Genomic DNA, 19,783 nt, shown 5'->3' on the forward strand with positions numbered 1-19,783 from the left:
CCACAGCTCCTTACAAACATCTTACAAAGTGACTGCACAGAGCTGAGATCTTCTGTGTTTGCCACTGAAGAAGGCCCCACATGAACCTGACCTGTCCAGCATCAGCCAAAAGGCATTCACCCCTGCGCTTGTCCCTCGCGTGATATTCGTTGGTGCAATACCCCAACTATGATTGGTTATATTTTGGTTACTTTAATACTTTCATTTTTTAAGAAATGCAAGAAAGTCTGTATTGGCGATGGTTTGAAGGAGCTAAGAATATTTCAGGGATGAGGTGGGCAATTTCATCCACTTTGTACACTGATTGAGGACCGCTGGAACTGGGTAAGAGTTGACACCCTCAGGGAATTAAAAGCTTTCTGGGCAAAAACACCTAAAGATGTAGTGCAAGACTTGTGCGGCAAGGCGAAGGGTATTTGATTTAAAATGACTCTACAACTTTGTCACCCTCTTGACAGATTTGCAAGAAATCTGGGATCCATGCACGGAGCTTAACTTGCCGATATCCTGTGAAATTTTATGAAGATTCATTAAACAGCATGATGACATTTTGCTACGCCTTTTACCTCTGCCCCATCTTGATGAATCTACACGAAACCTGCTACACCCACATTAGACTAAACATAAACTGGCCACCAAATTTCTTAGGAATGTATCACTTTTTAAGGTGTGAATACGTTTTTATCGACATCGACCATTTTTCAATTGTCTATGAAATGATAAAAAAGGGCGGAGACATTTCCTCAAGGGACAGTAAACAACCTCTAAATGACCCCCATACCCTCAATAGCCATAGCAAAGCCCTCTCCTTACCCCCAACCCACCACAGACAATAAAGATCATAGGTCAAATGATTCCTGGTCCTCCTCAACTAGCAGGTAGTACAGCTTAATAAACATGAGGGGCTTCATGGTGCCTATGAATCGCGGCATTGTAGTCTTCTAGTTTAGAGGGGTCTAGAAGTTTCATAACCAGGAGACGCTCAGGACAAGACAATTCTTTATGTCTTTGCTGAAATATTCCAACAATCTATCCCATTGTTTGGTGAAGGTTTTTTCCTTACTGCATACTAGCAGTTCTGCTCTGCTGCCGATACTATCCGGAGGCTTTACTGGCTCCCTATGGCACAAAGGATTCAGTTTAAAACGCTCTGCCAGTCTTTTAAAATTCTGAAACTGGCCATGCCTAAAATGCTTGATAACCTGCTGATCCAATATGTCCCCTCTCGTGCATTACGCTCTATGGGGCAGCATTTGGTTACGGTGCCTCGGATAAAACACTGCAGAGCGGGAAGGTCGCTCCTTCCACTATCTGGCAGCAAAACTGTGGAATTCATTACTGACCCACATACGAGTACTAGACGACCTGCTGACCTTTTGGAAGGCAGTTAAGACCCATCTCTTTCCCTTAAAAAATAAAATCTCATGGGAATATGTCTTACTGGGCCTCATTGTAGTATGCTTTTCTTTTCGCTGCTGTAAGCGCTGGGACACCCCTTCACTGGGGCAGCTGAGCACTATATAAGTAGTTATAACATCACATCAGCAATTTCTCTATACTCAAAAGCCACCATAGCTTCATAAACTATTTATGTTCAGAGGGAAGCATGTGTTGTCTCCAGGATAGTTTGTTTGGTGGCCAGGGGGAGGTCGGATATCAGCTTATCAAGGGAGCTATAGAGTGGGTAAATATCAGGACGGTCATCCCAGAAGAAACACTTCAGGGCATCGAGCAAGGTCAGACCCGGTGATGTGTTCGATTGTAGGCAACTCCGAAAACCAGGACAGTTCTATCTTTAGAAATGACCAGAGTAGGTGTGTGAACTAGCCTTCCTCCATGCATCCTCGCCAACAGAGGAGGTCACCTCCCCTTTTCATTTTGGCTAGACACGTTGGGGATTAGTGCCACCGATTGAGCAATGTCTCCTTCCTCCCTGCAGGTGTCGCAAAATTGTTAGTAGGGATCAGGACTTCCTCTCACTGGTTGCGTTCTAGTGTGATGGCTGCTTCTTTCTCCCACGCTCTTTGGTAAACATGTTTGGCAGTGCCCTGTTTGGAAGTGAGCATGTTGTACATGATGGAGATGACATGTTTGTCATCTGTTCAATGCATGAGGTATTTTTCAAAAGGTGTGAGTGTTTGCATCCCCTTGTGTTTGATTCATGCGTCTTGGAGCCAATGCCGTTATCTCTCTATCGCTGGGAGTGAATACTCCTCCCTCAGTTGCTCAAAAGATTTAACTGATCCTTGTGCATCCATCTCTCACAATGTTTTGCAGCCTCTCTACACCTTTTTGGTGTATGGGGTTTTAGACAAGCGAGGAGCAACTTTGCAATTCTCTCATAGAGGCATGAAGGGGAGATGAAGGTACTGAGGCCGTAATTAACCCCCATCTTATCCCAGACATCCAGTGTTGCGCTTGTGATTGCGAAATTGTATTTTATTCGCTTGGTTCTGGGTGCCGTGGGATTTCCTACAGGGGACCTGCCGCCATTGTATAGTCAACCATACAATATCCTTTCTCTGTCTCGCTGCAAGTACAATGGATATGAAAGGTGAGGTGAGCTGCCACGTAGTCATGAGTATGGTGGCAATTGCCAGTCCCTCAGGTGAAGCAGTAGCATGCTCTGCCTTCAGCTGATCCTTTCTGCCTTGCCTTGTCATATATAAAAGAAGTACACTGCAATTGGATGTCGGCTATATATTCATGCAGGATTCGAAGGCATATGGTCTGGAAGAGATGAAGCATTTTAGGCAGTGTAGTCATTTTATAGGTCACGATTCTCCCCAGGAGGGACACAGATTGTGTTTCCAGCTGGTGATCTCCATGTGGATCCAATGTTTCAACCATTGGAGACTGAGGTCTCGGTTAGTACTGGTGCTACTGTTAGGCGCAAATAGACTATATACGAGGGGGTACGATGTATAGAGGTGTTTGTATGTGCAATATCACAGTCCCTGGAGTGGAAATATGTCGAATTTTGGATTTAGTGACATTGATTTTGTACACTGATAACCTTTGAGAAAGTTGTCATTTCTCGCACACCCAGAGCAAGGAGACTGTCAGGTCCGTAAGAGACAGAAGGATATAGTTGGCAAACATGGCCAGATTCAATTCTTGTTGGCCGAATTTGATGCCTTTGATTCAGGGGTTAGCCCTGATACATTGCCAAGAGGCTCTAAAATGAGAGTAAACAGGAGGGGAGAGAGATGGCATCCCTGCCGGGTGCTCCAGTCAATGCCTACCTACTTAGAGAAGAGACAATAAACTGGGATCCTTTCCCATGGAGTCTGGAAGCCTGCCAGAAGCCAGGATTGATGCAGTCTCCCACTACCAATGCAAGCAAGACCTCAGCAATGAAGTCCCAGTCAACCCTATTGAATGCCTTGTCAGTGTCTAAAGTAACCAAATTAACCTGGTTTCCATGGTTTCCTAAGTCTGGAAGGTGAAGTGCTTTCTTCGTGCTGTCCATTGCTTGGTGGTCTTGAATGTAGGGTGATTGGTCACGATATATTAGGTCTCCTGTTTGGGGTTGAAGTCGGAGGTTAGCTGCTTTGGTAAGAATTTTGGCATTGGTATTCAGAAGGGAGATGAAGAGATGAGAGCCACATTTGGTCAGGTTCCGGCTAGGTTTGGGAATTAAGGACACTGAAGACTCATCCATAGTGGGGGTTACACTACCCCCTCTATCTCCTCTTGACAGATCTTAAGGAGCACTAGTAATAGAATTAGGCCAAAACATTTACATAAGGCCGCTGTGAACCCATCACGGCCCAGCATTCTGGAGAGCCGCAACTTAGATATAGCTGTAAGAATTTAATCTTTCGCTAAAGGCCTGTCAAGCATCCAATGAACTAACCGAGTGTAGGCAGTCATGCTTCCGATATGTACCGGGTGCACTCTTATAGATATGTGTGGTCTTTGCGGTAGAGTTGGGTGTAGAAGGTATGAAAGCAGTTCGCTTTCTCTGTATCGCCCATCAACAGATGCCATGGGGGGATTTGATCCGTGGGTGATGGTTTTAGCATGACAGGAATGCAGCAGGTTCATCAACAGTTTGCCTGCTATATTCCCATGCGTGTAATACTTCTTGTCTAACTGCACCAATAGTTGTGCTGGCTTATCTGCCCCCAGGGTCTGGAACTGACGGTGAACCATAAGTATTTTTCTCCAGATCTTCTGCTACAAGGAGCCTTCATGGTCTAATTCAAGGTTTTTCAGTTCTGTACCAACTTTGAGGCGAAGAACCTGAAAGGGTTTCCGAAGATGTGCAGCTTCTGGTATAAAGATGCAGCGCAAGAATGCCTTTAGCGCATCCCAGATAGTGGACGCGCTCACCACCCCAGTATCGTGGTGGGTGAGGTAATCTTCAATAACTTTCTTGACATAGTCGATTGTCACATGGTCTCTTAACAAATTATCTTGAAGGCGCTAAGTATTTGTGACTTGTGGTCCAAGGAGCCTACCCCATCAGCGTGTAAGAAACTTGAACCATGATCAGAAAGGGTGATAGGTGTCTATATGGAGTCTGTTACACAGGAGACTAGGTAAATGAGTCTATCCTAGGTTTTGTATGCCCCAGAGAAGTTGGAGTAGTCCCGCCCCAAAGGGATCCAGGCATCCACCAAGCCCAGGTCTTCTAATGGTGTCTTACCTATGACCTATAGGGTTGTGGTATCTTCCATATGCCAGCCATCTGGTCAAGCACTACGTTGAGATCATCACCTGGGATCTGTGGCGTGGTCAACCAGACCATGAGAGTTCAAATTGTGTCTGAAGCAAAGGTTTCTTGTCCCTGGTTGGGGCTGTAGGTCATGGTGACTAGGGTAAGGGGTTGTCCCCATAATGATCCTTGTACAGCCACCCTCCTTCCAATGGCATCTCGCAAGGTCCCATCAAGCACTAATAGGCAGTGCCAGTGAATCACGGTCCTGAACTCCGCAGTCGTCTTCTGGCCAAAGGAAAAGAATTGAGCTGGATAATCTCTGAAATTCAGGTCGGAGTGATCATGCTGTAAAAGGTGAGTTTCCTGAAGGAACCCTGTATCTTCATGGGCGAGCGTCAGTTCACGAAGAATGAAGAGAAGTTTAATGGGGTATGCACAGGCATGGGTCCCAGTCTCGCAGTGTCACTGGAACCAAGCTATACAAAGATGAAAACCCCAACTAGGGCAAAACCAGTCCTAGGTTACATCTGTTTCGGTTCAGGGAGGATATGGCCTGGTAGTTCAGGCTGAACTGTTCCCATGAGAACCAGGGTCAAGACTGATTTGCATATGGCCGGGTCCAAACTGAAATGGCATGGTGAACAAAAAACTATGGAATCGGATGCGGCCTGAGCGATTGGCAGTGGCTGAGATTAATTCAAGCATTCCATCCATCACCTTATTGTTTTTGTATTTGCCGCCCTAAGTGTGCCAGGTATGCCCAGACGCGAGTTCCTGGATCACTGTGTCACTGGAACCAAGCTATACCTGGCTGAAAAGCCTTAACCAGGGCACAATCGGTCCTAGGTTGCTTGTTTTCCAGTACAAGGAAGACCTGGCCTGGCAGTTAGGGCTGGACTGTTCCCAAGAGGAGATGGGTCAAGACTGATTTGCATATGACTGGGTCCAAACCGAGATGGCATGGTGGGCGAAAACAATGGATTAGGATGCATCCGAGAGATTGCGAGTGGCTGAGATTAATTCAAGCATTCTATCCATCACCTTGTTGTTTTTTCATTTGTTATTAAATCCCCAGACAATATAGGTAAGGACGTGTAGTGTTCAAGTAGTCAGAGTTACATCACTTGGGACGGTGGTTGGATGTCTAGTGTGGTGGAATGGCAATGGTACGTGGACAAGGCTAAAAGCAGACTGCAAGCACATTCCAAACCCAAAACCTCCCCTCACAAAAACCTTAAGCAACAACACAAACATTAGGAGAGGGACTGATATTGCGCCAAACCCGCTGCAAGAATAAGAGAAGAAAGGTGTGAAGGAGAGCTTCTCATCAGGGTTGTGTGTATGGTATTGATCACCCAGAATACTTAACTTATCCTAGATCCATACAGGCAATTTCTAGAAAGGCCCAAAGAAAGGAGGGCCTTCAGCTATTGGCCACAACAAGAACGACAGGAGAAATCGTTAAACCCAGTGTAAGGCAACATCAGTTAATTGTAACCACCTTTAAAATGGAACCTTACCTTACTTTTGTACCTGGCACTTGGGACCGGCGGTTTTTAACTTGGTTCAGGCGGGACATTATTTACAGACTCGTGGCCTTTCCTAAAATCAATGATTGGTCACAGGTATTGCCTTTATGTCCATGCGGCAATCACTTTACTCAGTTCACTATTCATCTGGTTTTATTTTGTAAATGTTATGTAGTTTCGAGGAAAGCATGGATTTTACCGATTTTAAAACTACGGGGACGGCGGCAATGCCGTCCAGCATTGATTAGGCTACAGTTTTTAGAGACTGAAATATCTACCTGGTGCTTAACTATGTTCTTCAAGAAGATACTTGCACAAAGAAAAATCATGACGATGAATGAACTATAGTAAAATTGACTTTTGACATTTTTATGGTTTTTATTACTGCAGTTTTAACATTTAATTGATATTTTATGTCATTATTTCGATTGCTGTTTTTATGCATGTAATTATGTGATAATATGCAATTTTGTTTTTATTCTTGTGCTTTCATGATCGTTATAACAGCAGTCAGAATAAAGCTTTCCTTGACCCCTTGACCCATCAGGGTTGTGTGGTCCCACAGAGGCTGAAGGTCAGCATAGCTGGCAAGTCTGTAGAAGTGGTACCAGTTCTGGAGTGGGAGAGAAAGTACGTGTGAAGATCCACAAACTTCCAACTGTGTGAGTGCACCTACACCTCTTGATAATATCCTCTCAATCCCTTCTTTCCACCACTACCCAATTTCGAGCTCCAGAAAGTACATCATTCTGACAGATTTTCCTCCGTTGTATGTGGAATTTGCATTCGTACATTTTTTTACGAATCAGGATTTGAAAATTTACGGCAGCAAACTAATTTCTTTTGTAGGGTTAGATGTGCAAAACCTTTCTGAATCCTGAATAAATTTTTTCACCAAATCTACTAAAATCAGCCAGTGATACACCCAAAAGGGAGAAATATTTCACCCTCTAAAGAGCCAGTTAACATGCCAGTGTACAGAATTGTTGTTCATTATTTTTTGTCTTATCTTGCCCTTGGGTAGCTGAAGATTAGTGAATAAGGAAATTATAAAAATACAATAATGGACTTCTGTAAAAAGGTTTAAACTGAGGAGGGTACACAAAGGGTAGTTTTTTTTCAAATATATTTCCACCGCCGACCTCACTTGTCCTTCTTTGTGAGTTGTACAGCAATTAGTTACACGTGTGCCACTACAGGTGTTAATTCCCACAGAGTTCAATATTTGAGTCCTGTAATCATTAATCCAGGCGCAGACGGAGGGAGTCGGCAGCCGCTCTCCGCTCTCAGCTCCTTCGCAACAAGCCAGAGCTGCAGTGAGGGGGAAGGCTCTCTGGCCATGAAGAGTGTGCTGCTAGCTGGGCTTCTGCTGAGCTGCTGCTGGGCTCTCTCGTCTGCCCTCTATTTCCACACTGGAGAAAGGGAGGAAAAGTGCCTCATAGAAGACATTCCGACAGATACTCTGATTACAGGTAGGCACAGCATCCGTCTTAATATAACGTAAAACTATTGACATGATCCTAGCAGAGAGTCTTTCTATGAATCCAACTAAAAAATGGCTCATTCATTGAAATCACTGTTCGCGTTCCTGGAATATTCATTGTATAATTAGTCATTTTTGTGGCGACTTTATGAATAGGTTGAAATCAACTCTCTGTGTTAGTTGCCAAGTGTTCCTTCCCCTCATCCTTGATGTCACCTCCAGCTGGACCTGGATTTTTAGCCAGCAGCACTTTGCATCATTCTGAAGGTGGCAATTTCGCATTTTGCTTCCAGCACTGCAAGGATGGGCTCAAAAACATGCAAAACATTGGCTCAGAAATCCCAGTCTGTCTGATGTTACACAAGAAATGTACTTTGTCAAGTCAAGTCAAGTCAAAGAATTTATATAGCGCTCTACATACCCAGAGGGTCTCAAGGCGCTTGAGGAGGGGAGGGGAATTACTTGTCAAATATCCACGTTTTAAGTTGCTTTCTGAATGCTAGGTGATTCTGAGTAAGGCGAAGGTAAGTGGGAAGGGAGTTCCAGGTTTTAGCTGCCAGGTAGGAGAAGGATCTACCTCCCATGGTGGTTTTGTTGATGCGAGGTACAGTGGCAAGGGCTTGGTTGGATGATCGTAGCTGGCGGGAGGGGGAGTAGAAGGACAGCCGTGTGTTGAGGCATTCTGGTCCGATTTCGTAGAGTGCTTTGTGTGCGTGGGTTAGGAGCCGGAAGGTGATCCTCTTATTGACGGGAAGCCAGTGGAGGTTTTTCAGGTGACCAGAGATATGTTCTTTACGCGGGATGTCTAATATGAGCCTGGCTGAGGCGTTTTGGATTCGTTGGAGTTTTTTCTGGAGTTTAGCGGTAGTACCGGCGTAGAGGGTGTTTCCGTAGTCCAGTCGGCTCGTGACCAGGGCGTGGGTGACCGTTTTCCTAGTTTCGGTGGGGATCCAACGAAATGTTTTTTTGAGCATGCGAAGAATGTTGAAGCAGGATGAAGAGACGGCGTTGACTTGTTTGTACATCGAAAGTGAGGAATCCAGGATGACGCCCAGGTTCCGTGCATGGTCTGTCGGGATGGGTGCTTTTCCAAGGGCTTCTGGCCACCAAGAATCGTCCCATGCAGAGGGGGAGGTACCTAAGATAAGGACTTCTGTTTTATCAGAGTTCAGTTTCAGACGGCTATGTTTCATCCATTCAGCTACTTCTTTCATTCCTTCGTGTAGGTTAGTTTTGGCGGTGCAAGGGTCATTGGTGAGTGATAGGATCAGTTGAGTGTCATCCGCGTAGGAGATGATGTTGAGGTTGTGTTGGCGTGCGATGGTCGCGAGGGGGCTCATGTATACGTTGAAAAGGGTGGGGCTGAGTCTTCCTCTATGCAACTCGGAAAACAACAAACACGGGTTATGATCAGCAATCTTCCTTTGAATCTCCAGAAATCAGCCCCTCACATGTTACACAAGTGATTCCCAAATAGTACAAATCCGAGGATATGGCAGGTGCTGCTGATGGGTAAGGAACAGGTACATGTCACAACCAACAAATGGATGAAACATCTCACCATCGACATAGAGAGAGGGATTTTGCTTTCAAAGAAAGCTGTGGGCACATGAAGTTAATGCAATTAATGAAACAATTGAATGAATAAATGAATGGATAGGTAGATGAATGGATTTGACAGACTTGCTCTGTTGAATGCTTGACTGTGGTTCATCTTGGAGGCAAGTAGAGTTGAAAGCAACAAGAAAGGCAACTGTTTAAAATGTCGGTCATATGTTAATAGCATAGTACAGGGTGCTCATGTGTGTCATTTAACGATAGCAAGAGTTTTGGATTTTCCTTAGTGGCGTTATTTACACTGTGCAATCCAAGCCTTTTTGGCAACATAGCACTGTGCATGTTTATACAACATATTCATACTGGGCTGTACCGAGTAATCCAGGGAGTTACATGAGTACAAACGTATGCAAACTTTTAAAGAGTGGGATGCCTCTGCACATTTACTCAGAAGAGCATGGCAATACTTGGAACAGCAATCACAGTTAATGGCATGAGCACACTGATGACGCCGGATTCTTATCTGAATTTTAGACCTTATCTTACCAATACCTGAATCCTCTCCTCCGAACCTTTTTTGTATGCTAGAAGTGTAAAGGGAAGAACCTCTTTTCTCATTTGCAAATTATCATTAAAAATTACAGTCCGAATCAATAATTACCGACTACAGAATAAAGTTTAAAAATGTATTACAAAGCCAGAAACAATTGGGTATACAAACACCTCAGCAAGAGCTTCAGAAAATAAACGGGCACCAATACGAACATAATCCTACGCATGAGCCTCAAACGACTCAATATAATGATCAGAGTGATCTCTAAAAGCATGAGGCAAACTACTACAGTCCCTGTGTGAAGAGATGACTGCATTGACTAAAAGGAAGGGACATTTGTAAAACTTGCTGTAAGCGCATTGCCAGGACGCGCTCACCGGACAGTGAGAAACCCGACGCCGGACCTCGCCGCACCCGCTCTGCGGGTGCCGCATCGCCGGAGGCAGTGAGGGGCATCTGCTTCGGACTCTACGGGGGAAGTTTGTTTCATCTTTGGCTGAGGGCTGCAGGGCTGCGAGCGTCAGGGACTCCATTACCCAGGAGTCCCTGCTAGACCGTCTACCACTTCCGGTCCGCTCTCCCTGTCGGCCCGCCCACCGCCCTCAACGCTGGTATAATTGGGACCATCCCTCCCGCAGCGCGGGACGCAGCCCGGAGCAAAGACCGGGCTAAGAGTGGGCCGTTTGAGGCCGTTCGAGGACGGCAGAGGACGGCCCCGGCCCATAACCCCTATATTGGTATTGTGCCACAACCAAGGTAGGCGGAACAGTTAACCTTTATCCGCTTATTTTTACATCCCCGAGTGCCTGGACTCAAGACACATTGTATTGCCTGCGAGGACTCTTATGTTAGTATAATCATCCTGTGTAAATAGTGTGTCTAGTTGCCATTTCTTTTGTTTGTGCATCCTAGAAATATGTCATTACGTTCAGGCAAAACACGCATAGTCCAAGTCTAAACTCCCAAAGGTGTGATTTCGGGGCCATAGGATGCCTTTATTACTCGTGCCACAGGAATACTTGAAAAAGAAATTGCCATGGTAGAAAAACGCCTTTCACTTGACTTACTTAGTGGAAAGCGCTCTTCATTGGGTAAGCTGGCCACGATTCCTAGCCCCGCGGCACAAGCTCATGCAGCCTTTAATTGTATCCACTCAGTTACCACCGAGGCCCTAGTGCATATGGATAGTGAGGGGGTTGATTCTCCTGTACATACACCAGTCCATGTTGAACACCACCTGGATGATCTTGAGCCAAGTACAGAAACCGCATCCCAGGTTAGCTATGAGTCAGTTTACACCTCAGAAACCCCCCACTCACCTTCCGATTCTCCAAAAACTGTGTCCACTAGAGCGACACACATGGATTCGGTAGGCACCGATAAGGTAACAAGGAAGAGAAAGCACGATATGAGCTATATGGGGGGGAGAGAACGCAAAATGCCTAAACTAAAAGTAAAAGATACCACTGGTAATCCCCACGGCAATCCCACATCACCAGTTATGGGTAATCTTAGCGATAAACAACGTCCCAGTACATTTCCCAATGTTCTATGTCCTTCCCTTACCTTTTTAGGATCCTCCGACCCATGTCCTACTTGTCAAAACAGTGATGAATCGTTGCTGGTTAAAATTGAGGCCCTGATGAAAAATCTTTTATTACCTGTTCTAGAGCGGACCAGGTTAATGACTTTAAAAATAGACACCATGGAGGCAGTAGTAAATACGAACTCAGCCCTACTACTATCTCTAACCGGCTCGAGCCAAGGGGGGGCAAAACTAATACATCCAGCCGCTAAGCCAACAAATACTCCCACCTCTCTTAATAATAAACTCCCTGGGGTAGCAACTAATAGACCAACGAGGGGAGGAGATTGTAAGACTACATCAAATAATGCACCTGAAGTCCCATCTCAATTTACGCATAAGATGAAGCCAACGGCCAAATCGGATAGTCTAAACCCTGCTAGACCCCACTCAATCAAACCACCCTCCCTGGCTCAATCTAGTTTGAATACCTCCCGGCCTCCCCCCCAAGGGCCTTTAGTTAACCATCACCGTAACACCATAAAACCTCTGGTAGAAAAACATCGCAGGCATACCAATCCGCGGGCCGACCTCCCTATTGAGGCTGCACTATATACAATAGTTTTGACCGGTGTAGCCCCCCTCCCACCTGGCAAGAGGGAGACTTTCGGCGACCTGCGTAATAAGGTGACCTATTGGTTAAATAAAAACCGACCGTTACCTCCCTCTTTGCCAACTGAAATTCTGTTTGTGAGAAGAGTGGACTGGGTGGGTCATGGCACAAAAGATCTGGAGGGTGACTGTGTTTTAATCTCGTTTAAGGACCCCTGGGTGGTAGAAATGATCAGTAGAAAAGCAAGGTTTGCCAGACAGGGGGATGTTCAGACACTGAGCCTAGCATATTTTTATCCACATAGGCAGAGTAGTATCTTAACGGGATCCAGACACGGTCAACCTACCATCAGGAACCATCCCACCATGAGGACTCCCCAACCCTCACACTTCCCATTTCTTTTTAATCAATTTGGCCCATTATCTGATCTTGAGGCCAACGATTGACTTCAATCTCGGTCTTGCATAACCAAACCCATAGTAAATCCTGGGTCTCAGACAGTTAGACAGAGCGATAAGCCCTCGCAGCTTGTAATTTTAGAGGAAGAGCGAATGGGGGCCTCAATAACAGTAAGAATTCCCACGTCACCTCAAAGGGAAATGGAAGTCTCCCTGAAGATAGGGGAAAATCAGAGCACCAATGGGTGCACCAAAAATGGGTGGGACACTGTGAACAGTCAGGGCACTCTAGTAGTTTTGGACTCGGCGGTACCCTCTGTGGCCCACGCCCCAGAATTACTCACCCTTGTGTCCTGGAATGTTGCGGGGGTTAAAAGCCGTATCCATTCTGACGATTGGTTGGAGTTTATGGATAAATATGATATTATCCTACTCCAGGAAACCTAGGCAATCGAACCAACATTTAGGCAGGGATACATAAATTTCTTTAAACCTGCAATTAGAAGTGCCAAAGGGAGAGCCTCAGGGGGTTTACTGATTTGGGTGAAACAATCCCTGGGATTTTATTCCACAGAAATCATAGTACAAGACCCTGATCTCCTTATCATTAAGCTGAGTAGGACTGGTTGTCGGGATTTGATCCTGATTAATATATATGCCCAAGGATTACCAGGAGGCCGCCCACCACCCCTGATGGAAACATTGGATAACATCCTGGCAGACTTAGATAGTGATCATGCCACTCTCCTAGCTGGAGACCTAAACTGTACCTTTGAGCCATTACCGGACTCAGGGGACAGTTGGGGCTCTGCGGAAGATGCAGTATGGGGTATTCCTGATCTGATGTCCACCAAACCAGTAACCACAACAGAGGCAGCAGTGAATTGGACGGCTCTTTGTCTCAATAGGGGTCTTCGGGCTGTTAATGGCCGTGCAAAATCGGACCAGGAAGCGAATTTTACATTCGATAACGGGTTAAGAAAAAGCCGTATCGATTATATCCTGTTAAAACTAGGAGACTGGCCCCTGCTGGTGGATATGGCAGTACTTCCCCGCCCAGAAAGTGACCACAACCCCCTGTCCCTAAAATTAAGGATACCGGGTTTAGTGAGATCTGAGAACCCTGGTATCTCACAGACTGGGGACGCTTTCTTAACCAATGATAGGAAGAGACTAAAATGGTCCAAAATTGTGGAGGATGTTACATTGAGGGATAAGGTCAATGCAAAGATTAGCAACACATATAGTGAGATGTTGGCATATGATCAGTTGGGGGACAATTCCGAAATGGCCAACAACATTATAAAACTCCATGACCGTTGCTTTGCAGACCTCAAGTTCATGCTCTCACAACCAGGGCCCCAGGCAAACCGTAAAATACCGATTTGTCCTAAGAAATGGTATAACAATAAATGTAGGGAAGCCCATACCCAACTTATTAGAGCAGTTAAGTCTCGGATTATGGTTTCAGTGAAGGAAGCTAGAGCAAACTATAGGAAAACGCAGTGGGAAGCCAAACGGGAGTGGGAGGATAAGCATTGGTCGGATTTATTGGAGGCTTCTACATCAAATAACCCCATCAAGTTCTGGGAAATAGTTAAGTGGGGGAAGGACCCGGATGCACGCATCCCTGTAAACTATGTGTCCCCTGCGGAATGGGTAACATTTTATTCAACCCAGTTCTGTGCTGAGAACCGCCATCCCCCCAGCTTCCGGGCGATGGTACCACAGCCACCCTTGCAAACCGAGATTATCACTTTCTCGGAAAAAGAGGTTGAGCTGGCTATAGGCCTTACTATGCGAGGGAAAGCACCGGGCATGGATCTTATACCAGCCGACCTGTTCAAAACTAACCCCGCCTTGTGGACGCCCTACCTAACTAAGGTGGCCAATTCCATAGCTGCTGGTGCAAGCATACCCAAATCCTGGAAGGGGGCTGAGATATTACCTATCTACAAAAAGGGCAGTAGGTCCATTCCTGGTAACTATCGCCCGATTAGCCTCATCGACACAACACAAAAACTCATTGCACGTATGATTTTGGGTAGGGTCCAAGGGTGGATCGAACTAGAGGACATACTATCTCCAATGCAGGCGGGCTTCAGATCAGGAACAAGCACCATCGACCAGGTGTTCAGATTTTGTCTGATCTACTGGAAGGTGGTTCAGCTTGGCGGCGGTACCATCTACGCAGCGTTCATTGATCTGAAGTCCGCGTTCGATCTAGTCCCGAGGGACAAACTGTGGGGAGTTTTGAGGAGCTTGGGAATGCCCGAGGAGTTACTGGTCCTAATAATTAAATTACATGAGGACAATTTCGCGAGGGTGAGATGGGGAGGCCAGGGTCAAGTGACGGAACACTTTCCAGTGACCCGAGGTGTCCGCCAGGGGTGCGTTCTTGCACCAACCCTTTTTTTATTGTTTATTGACCAAGTGGTCAAATTTTTTAAGGATGTTCCGACGGATGCCCCGATGCTAGCAGGACAGCGATTCCCGATGCTCATCTTCGCTGATGACACCCTTCTCCTCTCCCGAACACGCTGCGGTCTACAACGGGCGTTGGACCGCTTTGAGGAGTTCTGTGTCATCAGCGACCTAAAGGTGAACGTCGGGAAAACCAAGCTCATGGTCCTAACAAAGAATCGCCCTGTCCGGTGCACAGTTAGTATGGGTGGTGTTAAACTGGATCAAGTGGAGAACATGATATATCTGGGGGTCACTTTGGACAGCCGCTTTAGATGGAAAGCTCAAGTTGGTGCACAACACCTGAAGCTTGCCCGCCTCACCGGCTGTCTATTAAGTGAACAAAAAAGATCCATCACCAAGCGGGTTTCTCCGGCACTTAAGATCTATGACGCCAAAATCAATCCAGCAATTTTATATGGTGCAGATCTGTGGGGTTATATGGACCTTACGGGTTTGTTTAAAATACAATGCAAATTTTTGCGTAACCTGGTGGGCTTGCCACCGTCGTCCCCTTCTATTCCTCTTTGCCTGGACATGGGTTGTCCTCCGATTAATGAGATGGCCAGATTCAGACTGGTTGCTTTCTGGAGGCGATTATGGACAACCCCTGAACTTACCCTATTTGCCAATGAGGTAGCTGAAGTTAGGTCACTCGGGGGCTCAGGAAAAATCAAATGGTTTAAAATGGTAAAATCTACTCTGACGGATATGGGGCTAGAGCAGCTTTGGATATCTCCCACTACTAGTACTTTTCCATCTAAACCAGCTTTTAAAGAACTGTATTGGGCCACGATTCGTCAGACTAGAGTCAATGCTTCAAGCTCCACCAATCTCACGGGTAGGTTTCTGTCCTTTAAGCTGGACTCATCCCGTGAACATTACTGGGATATAATCTCCAAAACATTGGACAGGAAACTCTACCATCAGTTTCGGGTGGGTGCTTTGCCATTGAATACATTTACGAAAAGTTGGACAACGAGTACTACGGACCATTGTAGATGGTGCCCTGGCCACAAGGAAACCGAAGGACATTTTCTGTTTGCATGCCCAAGATATTTGGCACCAAGAGCCAAATGGTTAAAGCCACTGTTCCAGCGCCTGCCCATAAGAAGATCTGACGAGGCCATCTGTGTATTAACAACTAACACCTCAGAAGTCAGTTCAGTGTGTTTGGCTAAATACCTGGGGTGAGCCTGGATAATAAGGTCGAAACCTTAGCATAACCATTGTGATTGCTGTGATTTACTTTTTTTTCCCTTCTGATCAGATTCTTGTACAGTTTATTGATCATGTAAATGCTCCTTTACGACCTATTTAGCATCACAAAACCAGACTGTCCATCTCTGTTTATGCCACTAAACAGTGTTTTGAATTTATCTGTAAATTCTCCCGTTTTTACTGTTGTATTTTAATTTTAGTAATTTTCCTTCAGGTTTGTCTCCTATGTCATTTAATACTAGTTTTATGAACCTAAAGATTATGTATTTTTTAACTAAGCAATGTTTGTTATTATTTGTCTTTTATGATTTTTTTATGAATCGAAATAAAGACTTTAAAACCTGACTAAAAGGAAGGAAAACCATTAATCTGTCCCTACACTAACACTAGAGTGACATTGCTACATAGCATCATTCCCAGGAAAGAGGAAGACGGTATCAGCAGAAAATACTTCCTTAGAAGTACACTCACTTTGCAAAGGTAAGTAGCCTAAGCTACAGAGCTTGTTCTAAGATGCTCCTTCTTACCCCTTCGCTCCTACTCTACCTCTCCTCCCTCGGGGCACTGTCCCTAATGCAAAATCCCAAAACAGTAGGGCACGCCCTTAGTACACTCCTTCAAGCAGGTCCTCCTTCTGGATTTTTCCATCGAAACTCTGACTTCATCCAAGAACCGTTGAGTCGAACTTGAGTTCCAGACACCATCTTCGCTTAAAACAGACTATCTGCATTCCAGTTGACTCCCATGGCGCCTGTTCCTACCATCCCTGTTCTTAACAAAGGGTTGTCCTGCTTAAGGAGACATGTGTCCTTGCACCTGCGAATGGAAGCTGGTAAACAACTCGTCCTTTAACACACACAATTTTCACTGTCTGCTTTTAAAAAAAGAAATGAGACTTCCCAAGGAAAAATACATATAGGGCCTACAGCTTTTGGCTAACATAAGAAATCACAACTAGGCCTTTTCCTATACTTATTTGCAGTCAGGCCTTCCTACATTTAAACACACATTTTCTAATATCACATTATAAGCATTGCTATTTGCGGTCATCTAAGACATTATTTTCACTACATGGAAGCAGCCTACACGTGCAAACTTTTACATGGTGCACGTTTAATCCTAATGCATCACGTTTACATGTGACCCAATACAATTTTGCATTTCCTAAGCATCTATACGATTATACACTACTCTAATCTTCAGCACAATATGAATATACTTCTAGCATTTTAATATATACTGGTTTAACACTACATTGCTAAAGATTACACGTTAATACAGTCCTCTAAATATGCAGGTGCTGATTATCGGTGATTATGATGCACCCCTACAATTTTCAGAATAACATGGCGTTCTATCAACACCTTATACGATCTTTTAAAGAGTCAGCTTCTATCTGCGCTCCCTGGGCTGAGAGAGGTCAGCTGTGAGCAGAGGCCCACACCCCAAGCTCCTCCCATGCTTCCACATGGTCACCAAAGTGAATGATTTACAGTGAGGCTACCCTCAGGCTAACCCTAGTTAGTTCATGGTTAAATCCCTAACCAGGGTCACACTGTACACATTCCATGGTGAAGCACAAGGCAATGCCATACCCGAACAAGAGTGATTAGGCTTGTCTTATATAGCCCTTCTTTCATCACTCCACCGTACCTACAAAATATGTATTTTAGACAACTGAGGTTCTGAAGGTGCTATATGTAAATTAGGTTGAACGTTAACCCGCCTACCATAAATTTTCTCTTTCATTTTTCATAGGGAATGACATTTTGGGCAGAAAACAAGATGTTTAGCAAAGAACAAGCAACGTTGTGATAAAAGATGCCTCTCTTGTTTTCATTTGTATGGTCAGGGACTTGCATTAATTTGGCCGAAGGTTCATTCTTTCAGTCTTAGCAGAGGTTTTTTGATCAATGGGAGGCACCATCAGTAAGAAGCCTCCAGATACATGTTTCAACACATAAGAAGCCCGCATTTCCCCTCATTCATTCACTGTTTGATACATTTGGTAAGAAATAGTCTGTTCCCCAATGTACATCTCTGTTGTTCCCCAGCTTGGTCAGATTATATCAATTTAAACAGCTGGAGGATACACACAATCAAACTTTCTGAAAGTTGTGTTTCAAATTGTAACGTAACTCTACAGATAAGTGCAGTCTATTTTGCATCCTTCAGTATGACTTGCAGTTGTGCTTTTTTAAATTAGAGTATGTTGGCAAAGGTAGGATATTTAGTTTCTAAATAAATATCGCCCAATTTCATTGATGAGATTGTTCTCTATCAATCAATCATTTTACTTCCTGTTTCATCCTTGGCTAAGTGGGAAGAGGACCGAGAGGACTCAGAACTTTGGAGGGTTCTCTCACTGGGTTTTTGGACTTAATTATGGAGGCAAGGCAGAGGTAGTACAGATTGATCCAACTATTTTATCAAATTGGGCACATAGCTACTTTGCTTGTTAGAAAATACCAACACAGCTATGCCTCAGAAAAAGGAGAACAGTTTGTTATTAAAGATAGATCCTAAGTTAGGAAGCTTGGCAGCTAAGGAGGCACATCCACATGCCAATTGACTGTTATTTGGAGGCGCCTTCATTAAGGATATTTCTCAATGTTCACCTATATTGATACAGTACAGGTTTTATGTACATAGGATATTTGGATCTTGAGTTTTTGTCAGAGTCAGCAAAGGCAGCAGCCGCTGATCCTCAAGAGCATGGAATCAGTATAAATGTTATTTTGGAGAACAACAGGAATTCAAGCCAAAATTCTGTTCTCAGTGAGGCAGACGTTTCAGGTACCGATGCCATTGTCAAAGAGTATGCAAACACAACAGGTGATGGACCGAATGTGGATCAATGTCACACACTCAACCCAGTCCAAAGATCTGGGCCCAAATCCATCGTTATTTTGCACTCCACACCACCCTGGGTTAGACAATGGCGATATGCAAATCAGCTCTGACCCTGTGCCCCATGGGAACAGTCCAGTCCGAACTACAAAAGCCATGTCCTTCCCAGAACGGAATCAAGCATCCGAGGACTGGACCGGTTTTGAGGTAACACCTCTCATCAGCCCGGCTAGCTTGACTCCAGTGGTGTGGAGTGCCTGGGACCCACGTCTGGGCATCCCCAGCGCACTTAGGGCGGAATATGCAAACACAACAGGTGATGGACCGAATGTGGATCAATGTCACACACTCAACCCAGTCCAAAGATCTGGGCCCAAATCCATCGTTATTTTGCACTCCACACCACCCTGGGTTAGACAATGGCGATATGCAAATCAGCTCTGACCCTGTGCCCCATGGGAACAGTCCATTCCGAACTACAAAAGCCATGTCCTTCCCAGAACGGAATCAAGCATCCGAGGACCGGACCGGTTTCGAGGTAACACCTCTCATCAGCCCGGCTAGCTTGACTCCATCACCTGTTTTGTTTGCAATTGTCAAAGAGTAGGCCACATTTCCTATAAACCTTTCCAATTATGGCCTAGCATATTTCCTTCCCACTTGGCAGAGCATTACAGCAGACCCTTGGTTTTTACAAATGGCACAGGCATCATAGAGCTCTGCAAAGAACCATCGGTCAGTTCTCCCATTCTCTCTTCATTTTCAAACTGTAAAACACTGTTAGTTTTTCAGTAGATGGATACCCTCCAACGAAAATTATGCAGCCACCCCGTTTTAGCACCTCCAGTTTGTAAGCACAATTTGTCTAGTACAGAAGAAACACAAAGAGTTCTATATTGTAATACATTTCAAACAGTTCAACAAT

The 19,783-nt window shown here is 45.0% G+C and overlaps 1 protein-coding gene across 1 annotated transcript in view; it reads left to right on the forward strand.

Moving 5' to 3' along the window:
• Nucleotides 1–7,465: 7,465 nt before the first annotated feature.
• Nucleotides 7,466–19,783, forward strand: part of LOC147725549 (transmembrane emp24 domain-containing protein 11-like) — a 147,695-nt gene continuing 135,377 nt past the window's right edge. The window contains exon 1 of the mRNA XM_086964241.1: nucleotides 7,466–7,667. Coding sequence (XP_086820367.1) covers nucleotides 7,535–7,667 — 133 coding nt within the window. The 5' untranslated portion in view covers nucleotides 7,466–7,534. The remainder of the gene's footprint in view (nucleotides 7,668–19,783) is intronic.

Source organism: Lissotriton vulgaris, chromosome 3_2 (assembly GCF_964263255.1).
Source record: "Lissotriton vulgaris chromosome 3_2, aLisVul1.2, whole genome shotgun sequence".
Taxonomy (NCBI): domain Eukaryota; kingdom Metazoa; phylum Chordata; class Amphibia; order Caudata; family Salamandridae; genus Lissotriton; species Lissotriton vulgaris.